Below are 12,425 nucleotides of genomic sequence, written 5' to 3' on the forward strand. Positions count from 1 at the left end.
AGGACAGCACATAGCAGGTACTCAATAACTATGGGTGAATGAGCCAGGCAGTGGTGGCACATGCCTTTAATCCCAGCACTTGGGAGGCAGAGGCAAGAGGATTTCTGAGTTCAAGGCCAGCCTGGTCTACAGAGTGAGTTCCAGGACAGCCAGGGCTACACAGAGAAACCCTGTCTCTAAGAAGAAGAAAAAATAAATAAATAAAAAACTATGGGTAAATGAATGGATGGATCAAGATTTCCCAGATCCTACTCTACATTTGAATTTATTTTACAAGTCAAAAGTGTCCTGAACATGGCAAGAGGAATGACTCAACCATTTAGAGCATCTGCTGTTCTTATAGAAGAGCCTGGTTCAGTCCCTAGCACCCACACATGGATAATAGCTAACTACCTGTAACTTCAGTTCCAGATGGCCCAATGTCCTCCTCTAGCTTCCTTCGGCATTGCAGCCATATTGTACATAAGCATACATGAAGACAAAACATCTCTTCACATAAAAATAAATCTTCTTTAATGTCCTAATTACTAATTTACTCCATAGTAAATCGTGTGTACTGTTTTCTCATAGCAGGAGTCAGTCTAACACCCACGTGTTATCTTGTCTCGTCCTCTCAACAACTCTGAGAGTTGGGTAGATTCCTCCAACCAAGTAACTAGATGGGAAAAGTAAATTGCCTATGACAGGTCTCAAAACTGGTACATCTCAAAGCCAGAACTTCTGGCTCATCTGATGGTTGCCCAAACTATTGCCTGTGGCATACCAACCCTCCCCTGAAAACCAGTAGGACTTACAGTCAGGGAGGAATGCAAGGTCGGAGGTATGAGGGCAACAAAAGAACCATGATCCTCAAGTGTCATCAGATGACAGAATAATCACCGCTTTACTGATTTATGTCATGACCCTGCGTTCCACAGTCTGTCTCGGGGCTGTGCTTGTGCGGACGTGTTTTTTGTCTCTCTCTTAGCTTCCCATTCTGTGTGCTCATCACTATAACTGGTATAATTTAGATTTTCAGTGAACAGACGGACAATCTGTTTTAAGTATAATTCTGCTTAATAGCATTCACTTATACCTTAAAATCACAGTTGAGGAGCTGGAGAGATGACTCATCAGTTAAGAGCACTTGCTGCTCTTCCAGAGGCCCAGATTCCATTTCCAGCATCCACATGGTGATTCACAGCTGTGACTCTAGCTCCAGCGCCCTCTTCTGGCTTCTGAGGACACCAGGCATACACATCATGCACAAACATACATGCAGACTAAATAATCATACACATAAAATAATGTATTTTTTTAAATCCTGGATGAACACCTGGCTCATGCTAATCCTTGTCCCTATGATGTTTACATCCTAAGAAGGGGCAGACATTAAAATAATAATAATCACATAATACTTTATACCTGTAGTCCCTACTCTTGGGGTGCTGGATCAGGTTGGTTAGCCTGGACTATATAGAGAATTTCAGGCTATTTACTCTGACCTACAAGGTTTAAAATATATATATATATAAACATAAGAAACTAACCAATGTCATAAAGGAAAGGGGTGGGGTACTGTGAAATAGGAACAGGAGGCATTTCTAATTAAGAGAAAAGTTGTCAATGAGGGAAGAGTGAAAGGAGAAATAGCTCATGCTAAGGAGGGAGTGAGTCTCTGTCTTTGAGGGAATACGGTGGTGGCTGTGCCAGTAAAACTGATCATCTCATCTGCCCAGTGGCCAACTGTGCTTTCTAGAGCCTGCCAAAGATGGAGAATGTAAGTCAGCTGGTTCTCACTGTTGTAACCAACTGTCCTTAGTGTCTTTATATCCAGAAATCCTGAACCTAGGTCCTTTATTTCTTTCTTTTTGGGGGCTGGGGGCTGATATAACTTAAGGAACTCCTCATTGAAAACCATGATGCTGAGGAGTTACTGGGATGGCTCCAGAGGAGGTTTTTGCAGAAGATAGATATGCTGGGTGTGGATACGGCTAAGGGTTGGGGGTGAGGAGGATGGGGGAACAACCACTAGCCACTGGCCATTGATGACAGTGTCTGTTCTCTGCTGCCCTCCCAACTTCAGCAGCATGTGATCGGGTCCAGCGAGCTGCTGCTGGAAATCTGGCTCTGACTGGAGGAAGGAGTTTTAAAAAGCCCTGTTGAAGGCCAGAGGGACCGACCTGTGTTTATCCAGGAAAAGAATCAGACGTAGGCAGCAGAGGCCCCTGCCAGCTCCTCCCTGAAAGACTGGACTAGGGGAGCAAGCTAGAAAGCAAGCTGATCCCCTACAGTTCTGCACTCCTACAGCCAGAAGCTAGGACTACCCACAGGTAAGGTCTACAATCTGGGCACGTTACTGAGCCAGACAGGGCCAGAACTATTCATTGTTCATGGTGATTCCGTGCAGGGGTGCATTGAGCTCGCTGCAAAGAAGCCTTCCTGGGCCCGCACTGGGGGTGGCGGAGAATCAATAGTGCCTTTGTGCTCTAAGGTTTCCTAAGGAAAAAGAGTGGACAGTAGGAGGAACCACTCAACTGCCCAGCTCCGCCTTACAGACTCGCCCTGTGCTGCAGCTGTGGCCTGGCTGAGAAGGGAAAGAGAAGGGAAGAGGGGTTCTGTGCCTCATCGAAAGAGGGGAATCTCGTTGGACTGGCCCTGGCCTCCAAAGTCCACGGGACAGCAATCAAAGTGTGTTCCCGGCTGCCAGGAGCAGAAGTGAGTCCTCTTCAGGAGCAATTTGAAAAGGTGAACCGTGATTTGGGGGAGGAGACAAGAGTTAGGTGGGGCTAGAGCCCAAGGATGAGTCAATTCAGAGAAGCTGGCACAACAGCCACTTGCACAGGAAAGGAGCTTCCAGGGCCCCAGACCAGATCCTAGCTGCAGGACAAGAGAGCCAGGCTACCTAGGGCTGAGGTGACCTTACGGAGCTAGAGTATACATGAGCAGAATTAATATCTGGGTCTGTGATTGTGACTACAAATCTTTGGGTTATACAGATGTTACTCCCTCTAACCTTGAAGTGCGTGGGACATCCTTAGTCACAGGAAGTCTAAATACTTGACTACACAAGGCCTCCTCCTGAAAACTGTTTTAAGATTATTTCTAAGACGTGTTTATTTTATGCATATGAGTGTTTTGCCTGTACGTATGTAGGTGTGTTTGTGCACCACGTGTATGCCTGGTGCCTGCAGAGGTCAGAAGAGGGCGTTGGATACCTTCGAACTGGAGTTTGTGGATGAATGTGAAATACCGTATTGGTTGTGGGAGCCATAGCCTCTGCATGACCATCAAGTGCTCTTAACCACTGAGCCATCTCCAGACTCTCAATCTGAAAAACTTTCTGTCTGGTCCCGTACTCCATTTCTCCAGTTTCCAGACTTCACCCTTTCTTTCACCTGCTTATATATACCAGCCTCGTGCCCCATGAGTGTGGGGACAAGATCACGGAGAAAGACAGCCGAGTGTTCGCTCTCTGCAGCATCACCGAGCTTCGACCTTCGCATCCTCTTCTGTTCTCTCAGCGCACCTCAGCCAGAGCTCCCAACCGGGAGGCTGGACTTGGACCTTCGCCGCCGCCTCGGTGTTCCATTACCCCCACCCACTGCATGTGGCTCTTGGAGAAAGCCGGTTATAGAGTGAGGACCGCAGAGGGCCGGGCGCTGCAGGCGCACCCCAGCCTGGTCCCCAAGCGCCAGGCCCCAGGCTCGCCCTTGCGCTGCAACCCTAACGTTCTCACCCCCGACCGCATCCCGCAGTTCTTCATACCGCCTCGGCTCCGGGACCCGAGAGGTGTCGAGGCCAGGGTGGACCGCAACCCGGGCGGCCGGAACCTCCCGGTGGCCTGCTCGCTGCCGCACCTGGCGGGCCGCGAGGGCTGGGCCTTCCTGCCCGAGAGCCCGCACACGCGCCGCCGCGAGTCCTTGTTCCACGGGCCGCGAGGTCTGGCTGCAGGCCTGGCCCCGGCGCAGTCACGGCTGCATGTCTCGGCCCCCGACCTCCGCCTCTGCCGGGCCCCGGATAGCGACACGGCCTCGTCGCCGGACTCCTCGCCCAGCGGCTCCCCGCGCACGCTCAGGCTGCAGTCCCCGTCCCCGGGAGACGCCAGCTCCGCGGACACTAGTCCATACGCGCCGCGCCGCGCGCCGCCGCTCTTCCACCTGGACTTCCTCTGCTGCCAGCTGCGGCCGACCAAGGACAGCGTGCTGCGCCTAGGGCCCCGCGGCGGGCAGTTGCGCCTGTCCACCGAGTACCAGGCGGGGACCGGGAGGCTGCGTCTGCGCCTGGTGAGCGCTGAGGGGCTGCCTCGGCCGCGGACTCGCCCCGGGAGCGGCGGCGGCGGCTGCTGCGTGGTGCTGCGGCTGCAGCCGCGCGTTAGGCCCGGAGCTCAGCGGAGCCGGGTGGTCCAGGGCAGCTGCAACCCTATCTTCAACGAAGACTTCTTCTTCGAAGGGCTGCGCCCGCCAGATCTGGCCGCCCGCAGTCTGAGGGCCAAGGTGCTGGACAGGGGCGCGGGGCTGCGCAGGGATGTGCTGCTGGGGGAGTGTGAGACGCCCCTCATCGCCCTGCTGCCCCCACTGGCTGGAGGTCTAGGCCCTGGGTCCTCCCTGGCACCTGCGCATCTCAGCCTGTAGACTGACACCACAGCTTTCTCGGGAGGTTTCCACTGGGTCTGCAGACTTCATTCTTGTCACCTGCCCGGCATGTATTTATTTTTGTTAATAAAACATCAGTTTGTCTCTAGCTGCATGCTCTCCAATGGGCACCAAAAAACTCTAGGCTATGCAGCAAGTCTTTCCCATTTCAGTCCACACTCGCCAGAGCAGGAGCAGCCCTTCCTTAAGCAGTGCCTGAGACCCGACCCCCTGGAAGTGCTTGTTAAACATGGAGAGCCTATGGTCCATCCCCAAGCGATTCTGCTTCAAGAGTCCTAGGTTGAGTAGGTTCTAGGTCCCTGTCTTAGCTTCATTTCTGTTGTTGTGATAAACTTATTTCCCGCACGCACGCACGCACGCAAGCAACTTTTATGGAGATAGGGTTCATTTGGTCTACAATTCTAGATGATAGTCCATCATTGTGGAGAAGTTATAGCCAGTTCTTGAAGCAGCTAGTCATATCCACAGTGAGGAGCAGAGAGGGAGAGAGGGAGGGAGACAATACTAGCCGGAGAGCTGGTTCAGTGGTTAAATGCACTGCTGCTCTTCCAAAGGACCCAAGTTCAGTTCCCAGCACCCAAAAACTCCAGTTACAGGGGATCCAATGCCCTCTTCTGGCTTCTAAAGGCCAGATGTGCATACACATACATGAAATATATATCCAGTGGGAATGGCACATGCCTTTAATCCCAGCACTCTACATGCAAGTGGATCTCTGTGAGTTCAAGGACAGCCTGATCTACAGAGTGAGTTAGGATGACCAAGACTACAGAAAGAAACTTTATCTGGAGCTGGAGAGATGGCTCAGAGGTTAAGAGCACTGGCTGCTCTTCCTGAGTTCAATTCCCAGCAACCACATGGTGACTCATAACCATCTGTAATGAGATCTGGCGCCCTCTTCTGGCATGCAGGCATGTAAGCAGAGCACTGTATACATAATAAGTAAATGTGGGGGGTTTTGTTTTGGTTTTTTGTTTGTTTAGTTTTTGGTTTTTCAAGACAGGATTTCTCTGTGTAGTCCTCGCTGTCCTGGAATTCACTCTGTAAACCAGGCTGGCCTCGAACTCAGAAATTCGCCTGCCTCTGCCTCCCAAGTGCTGGGATTAAAGGCATGCGCCACCACTGCCCGGCCTGTAAATGTGTTTTTAAAAAGAAAATAATCTGGGGCTGGTGAGATGGCTCAGCGGGTAAGAGCACCAACTGCTTTTCCGAAGGTCCTGAGTTCAATTCCCAGCAACCACATGGTGACTCACAACCATCCGTAATGAGATTGGACGCCTTCTTCTGGTGTACTGGAGACTTCTGGTACACTGAAGACAGCTACAGTGTACTTATTTATAATAATAAATAAATCAAAAAAAGAAAAAGAAAAGAATCTTTGTCTGGAAAAAAAACAAAATAATAACAACAATCATAATCAGAGTATAGTGGCTCACACCTCTAATCTTAGCACCTGGAAGGCAGGGGCAGGTAGCTCTCTGTAAGTTTGAAGCTAGCTTCATATACAAAGCAAGTTCCAAGCTATCCAGGACTATGTAGTAGTAAAACTCTTTGCCAGGACAGACAGGGCTATACAGAGAAACCCTGTCTCAAAAACAAAACAAAACAAAACAAAAAAACAAAAACAAAAAACAAAAAGCAACAACAACAACAAAAATTAAAGAGCAGAGAGAGAAATGAATGTAATGTGTGCATCCATGCTTCTAATGCTTAGTTCACTTTCTCCACAGTCCAGGACCCAAATCCAGGGAATGGAACCACCTACAGTGGGTCAATCTTCCACATCAACTAGTTGTAATCAAGAGAATCCACCACTGACATATCCGTAGGCCAGCATGATCTAGATTCTAGACCATGTCAAGCTGACAATTAAAACTACCCATCGCAGGTCCCTCCAGTCTGACAAAATCCAGCCCTTGAGTCATGATGTCACCCCAGCCAGAGTACAAAGCCACCCTCTCCTGAAAGTCCCTGTGTCTGAATAGAAGAACCTGCCCTTTCCTTCCCCTTAGATCAATATTTGTCCTAAAGACAAATGAAATTTTTGAACCTTAAGAGTGAGCTGGTTGAGCACAGACTAAACACACAGAGTGCCCTTTAGCCCTTCCTGCCAGTCCATCCACACCTGTGCGCCTGTGCAGGAGCAGGAAGAATGACTGGAGTCAAGAACCAAGGAGTAAACCAGGCATGGTGGCAAACACCTTTAATCCCAGCATTCAGGGGGCAGAGGCAGGCAGATCTCTGAGTTCAAGTCTACAGAACAAGTTCCAAAGCAGCCAGAAACCCTATGTGGGAAGTGGGGGGCAGCGGACCACAGCATAGTCCCTGGGATCTGGGAAAGAGCATGCTATCAGGGAGTGAGTGCTGTTATCAAGGATGCCAGAAAAGGCTACTCCAGCCAGAAGATGAGGGTGAAAGACAGTGGAGTAAAAATGGGTCATCTTGTGTTTACCTCCTACCTGAAAGTCCTTGACGTCAGCAGTGACCTTCTCTCTGCCTCTTCCTTCCTGGGAACTGGTTCCTCCTGGCTCAAGCCAGACTTGGAGGAGGGATAGGGGAAGGCACACAGACAGCAGGCCCTAAACCAATCCAGTTCTTCCTCCTCTCTCTTGGGCCTTTTCTCACTTCCCATGGTACCAGTTGTCCCCACATAGGGCCTGCTTCTTCTTAACAAAAATCTCAGCAGGAGAAGCTACACGCACACAAACACACAGAGAAAGACAGAGAGACAGAGAGACAGAGAGAGCGCGCGCGCGCGCGCACACACACACACACACACACACACACACACACACACACACACACCACCCTTCCCAAGTTCCTTCTACCTCCACTAAGTTTCCACCACCAATCTTCAGGACTAAGAAACCTTGCTCCAGTTGTCCACCAGATGGCAGTATTGACCAAACAATCCTCCACGCTGACAGCAACTTGATCCACGAGTAGGACAAACAGCTTTAAACATTAGTTCCTCCTGGCATCTGCTGTAAGGTGAATGTACAGTTGTTATTCAACATCACCTTCGCCCTTAGACAGATAATAAAGAATAAAACTAGGTGACATGACTCAAGGTACTTGTCACGAAGCCTGAGTTTAAGACCCACTTGGTGTAATGAGAGGACCAACTCACACATATGTAACGTAACTTCTAAAACATATATTTATTAAAGGCCTGAATGGTTTCTTCTGCCCTGGATGATAGTCCCTCAGTCACCTCACATCCCGGCACTTTGCACTCACACCTGTGAACTCTGAGAAGTCCACCCACTCCCCTAGCTCTATCTGTACTGGGCTGTGCTCTGTTTGTACATCGGCCCTCGAGTTCTTTCATAACAACCCTTAGTGAGCAATGCAGCCTGAAAGGATCTGGAAGGATGTCTATGGGTCAGCTCGCCCTCCTTCATCCATTTCTCCAGCAATGGTGGGTACCATGGGGTGCTAGGCACTGGAGCCAGCAGGCTTGAAAACAAGCATAGGAATCAAGTGAGTTAGAAAATGAAGGTGGAACAGTAAACTAGCTGGTGATGAGCCATAGAGAAAAGTAAAGTAAAAGGGAGGGAGGCAAAATTACAGGAGTGGAAAAGAGAGGGAGAGCCTGAAATACGTTTTTTTTTTTTTTGTTTGTTTTTTTTTTAGCTGCTGTACGTACTTTGTACCAGGCCTTGTACTTTACCCGCCGTCTTATCTCACCACCACTGGGTAAGGTAGGCATTACTATTCCCAGTTCACAAAGGCAGAAAGAGATCAAAAAGGTTAAATAGACTTGCCTGAGGATTGCCTTTGGCTGTAAGGAAGGCTTCAGACAGTGACTCTACACCAACATCCTCTACCACAACCCAGCCCAAGGATTGGGGGAGTCTATGAGATAGAAAGCACCTCCCCCTAAACAGTTCTGTCACACTCCCAGCCCTCCAGGGCTCAGACAGGCACACAGAGTCCCAGCCTCAGATACATACCACGGGAGCAAATGATGCCTAAGAACCTATCCTGTGTACAAGGAGCCCAGGCCTCAAAGTACTGCCACTGACACAGTACTGCCACCAACACAGGTCAGCACCACGGTTCTCCCCTTTTGAGCTGTGACAGGATTCAGGGCGCATGGCTGATACCCAGCAGACCACATTGTTAAAGTCTTCCTCGTCCCCAAAACCAGAGCTCCCAATTTTGTTCTTCGCAATTGTTTTTTAGGCATGCTCTAATGTAACCCAGGCTAGCCCCAAACTCCCTACACAGCTGAGGACGACAATGAACTCCTGCTTTTCCTGCCTCCACCTTCCAAGGCTAGGCAAACAATAAAGCACCTCCACATCGGGTTTTGACGTGCTGCAGGTTGAACCTGGGGCTCCATCTCCAGTCATCCGCTCCTGATTTTCAATCCTCCCACCTCCAGTCCCACCTCCGTGTTAATTGGGAAATGAGAGCTATAAGCAGGGCCACCATATAGAGTTCCAGGGCAGGGCTAGAGTCAATCTTTCCCACTCCTCCACACTGGGCCTCTACAAAGGTATGGGGATGCAGAAACCACAGATGTTCCAAAGAGCTTGCGATGTCTGTTTTGTTTTGTTTTGTTTTGTTTTTTTAATGGCCAAGAAATCATCCACCCCCCCCCCAAGTCATTCTGGGGAGCTGAAGTCTCCCCAGGCCAGAAGCTCCTAGGAGTCAAAGAAAGGTGTGCTCTCTGGCACTGCATTAGGCTCCAGTGAGAGATGGCCCTCTCTGGGCCAAGCCAGCCTCTGCTTACTGCCCGAACCCCAGAGGTTTCCTTTTTACCTGCTGCCTCAGGTCGTCCCTGGAAGGACAGGACTGTGCAGAGCTTTAAGTGGTTTCTGCGGTTTAAGGGGTGGGGAGGGAGGAAAAGAAGAGTTGGTGGCTGCTCCCCATTTCCAAGCCACCACCACCACCCCCTCCAGGTTGTTTGCCCTCTGCTTTGAGATTCCTGGGCCTGATAAGGGGGCTGGGCACGTGGGGGTAGAGTGACTCTCTGATCCCTATCAGCTCTTCCTTGCCTAAGAAGGTATTTGAGGAGAAAATAACCCCTGCTCTGCTTTAGAAAGCACTATTCCTACAGAAAAGAGCCTTGGTTATGGCCTGACTGGGGTAGGGAGGTGGGGGCGGGGCATCAGGCAAGAGCGGGAACAGCCAGGGAGGATAATCCCCAGAACCTACCCTGCTGTTCACCAGCTGAGTAAAACCCAAGGTCACAGTGGCTAACAACGGTATGCTCACCCTATGGCCACTGGGGGAGGAACAAAGAGTTGAAGCTGTTGAAACAGTTCCTACAGTGGCGTGATCTCCTGAGAGCTGGGAGCACAGAGAACTCTCAGGTCCTGGTGTCAGTCTGAACAGGGAATCTCACCCCACCCACCCCCACCCCCATGCTGGAGGCAGGGCCAAAAACTGGGTAGGATGATGGCTCATGCCTGTAATCCCAGCACTCACTAGGCTGAAGGAACTGGATTGCCACGAATGTTCAAGACTATCTTGGACTACAGAGTGAGATCATCTCAGCAAGACAACAAGAAGGAATGAATTCCTTGAATGCTTAAATGAGTGAGTGGCTTGGAAGCAAGCTGCTCTCAAGCCAAGACTCTGTTATCACTTCCGGAGCACTCACACGGGGTCATAAGTGGTACATGGGAGAAGCAGCCATTCTGACAGTGTCAGGAAGTGTCTGCCACTGCCATAAGGTGTGCCATCTGCAAGCATTCCTAGGGGCCTCCACCCTGTGCCTCTGGCTTGAGGGAGGGGTCATCTGGAAGTTCTTGACACCCATGACACCCATAATCACCAAGAGAAAAGGACTTGGTCAGTAATACAGATCTGTAATCCCAGCACACCCCAGGCTGAGGCAGGGTTGTTAGTTGGAGGTCACCCTAGGAGAGAGAGAAAGAGAGAGAGAGAGAGAGAAAGAGAGAGAGAGAGGAGCTGGAGAGATGGGTCCTTCTAGAAGGACCCAGGTTCAATTCCCAGCACCCACAGTGACTCACAATCATCTATGACTCCAGTTCCAATGGATCTGATATCTTTTTCTGTGAACCAGACACACAAATGGTACAAAAAGAAACATGCAGGCAAAACACCCATACTAAAAAAAAAAAAAATTAAAGTGAAAATAAGAAACAAGAACAAAAAATAAGGGTGATAGAAGAGAACTGGTGAGGCACAGAAAACTGAACAGTGGTGGACAGACAGGTGGAATCTTTCAGGAGCTCAGAAGAGCAGGAGGGGATAGTTCTAGGATAGGAGCAAGCAATCGAGGTCCCCATTCTCTGGGTGCTCCAGCCTTTCCCAGGGCCTCTTTCTGGCTCTGTTCCTAAGTGGAGGTGCCACCACCAGAACTTGGTCTCTTACTCAAAAGCTCTCCAGACTGCCATCGTGTTCTGAGCAGAAAAGTATACACAGACCGGTCTATCAAAGACCGCGAAGTCGGAGGGAGATGACCTAGTCAGTGAAGTACTGCCACAAACACTCAAGGGTCAAGGTTTAATCCCCCAGGACCCATATAATAAAACGGGTCCGGTGGTAGGCAGACACTTTTTTTGTTTGTTTGTTTGTTTTTTGTTTTTTGTTTTTTCTAGACAGGGTTTCTCTGTATAGCCCTGGCTGTCCTGGAACTCACTCTGTAGACCAGGCTGGCCTCAAACTCAGAAATCCGCCTGCCTCTGCCTTCCAAGTGCTGGGTAGGCAGATGCTTGCAGTCTCAAAAGTGGGGCAGTGAAAACCAGCACTATCCCAGGGTTCATTGGCCAGCTCATCTAACCAATATGGTGAGTTCTCCATTCCATGAGAGACCCTGTCTCAAAAAAAAAAAAAAAAAAATTAGACAGAGGTAATTGAGGAAGACACCAGATTTTAATCTCTATCCTCCCCAGACTTGCACACTCACACGTGTATACACATCCACACATGAACATGTATACGCACAGAGAGCATGGGAATAGTCAAAACCTCAAAGGCCCTCAAAAGCCATCCTACACCCCAACCCTTTTCAGTCTCCCCCGGGGCTTAGAAAGGCTATTTCTCCTAATCTTTGTCCCTGAGGCTTAGGAGACTCAGCTCCCTAGAGCCAGAGCCATAGGTGCTGCTGGTAGCACGGTGTGAAGCTCCAAGGAGGGCCAAGGGTGGAGAATGGAGTGCTGGGAGGGAAGGGACAGTTCCCTGCCCTCTCCACGGCAGGTGCCACGTGCACCGGGTGGAGGGAGTGGGCGAGTCACGAGGCCCTGGCGTGGCCGGCTCCTGCCCTGCTGTTTACCAGCTGGAGAAAGCAGGAGGAGGGGCTGGGAGCCTCCTGCTCGCAGCCTGGCCCCTAGCCAGCCGTTGTTGGGCAAGCATGAAAGCCAGGCCCAGCTAATCAAACTCTGGGCAGAGGACGTGCCGAACTGTGGCATCCAATATCCACAGAAGCCTTGGCTCTTGGCCCTCCTCAGACTCCAGCGCAGGCCTTTATGTGAACGGATTCGGTCGAGGGTGTGGGGGAGGGGAGAGGGGGAGGGAGGAGACTTACCTCCTCTCAACTTGTTGGTCCAGTGCAGTTCCTCTCTTCAGCTCTCCCTCCTCTACCCCTCACCTCTCAATTTGCTCCTCCTCCTCCTCCTCCCCCCACCCCACCAGAAGTATGGGAAGCACCTAGAAGCCAGGAAAATCCAGAGGAGGGCAGCATGGGGTTAGAGAGAGGCAAAGCAGGCACGCGCTGGGGGAACCCAAGCTGCAGGCAAGTACATCTGACCCCATCCTGGAGATCAGAGTCGTTCCCCCCACCCCACCCCAACACACACACACACACACACACAC

General features: G+C 50.6%; 1 protein-coding gene across 1 annotated transcript; it reads left to right on the forward strand.

Annotated features, from left to right (window-relative positions):
- The first annotated feature begins 3,302 nt into the window (after window positions 1-3,302).
- Window positions 3,303-4,717, forward strand: C2cd4d (C2 calcium dependent domain containing 4D). Its single transcript, XM_031376108.1, has one exon. It carries the CDS (start codon window positions 3,588-3,590, stop codon window positions 4,611-4,613), a length of 1,026 nt encoding a protein of 341 aa, XP_031231968.1. The 5' UTR covers window positions 3,303-3,587; the 3' UTR covers window positions 4,614-4,717.
- The last annotated feature ends 7,708 nt before the right edge of the window (window positions 4,718-12,425 follow it).

Source organism: Mastomys coucha, unplaced genomic scaffold (genome assembly GCF_008632895.1).
Source record: "Mastomys coucha isolate ucsf_1 unplaced genomic scaffold, UCSF_Mcou_1 pScaffold16, whole genome shotgun sequence".
Taxonomy (NCBI): domain Eukaryota; kingdom Metazoa; phylum Chordata; class Mammalia; order Rodentia; family Muridae; genus Mastomys; species Mastomys coucha.

Bases quoted from the DNA above. Each gene is read 5' to 3' on its own strand.
- C2cd4d (XM_031376108.1), top strand. From the start codon at position 3,588: ATGTGGCTCTTGGAGAAAGCCGGTTATAGAGTGAGGACCGCAGAGGGC.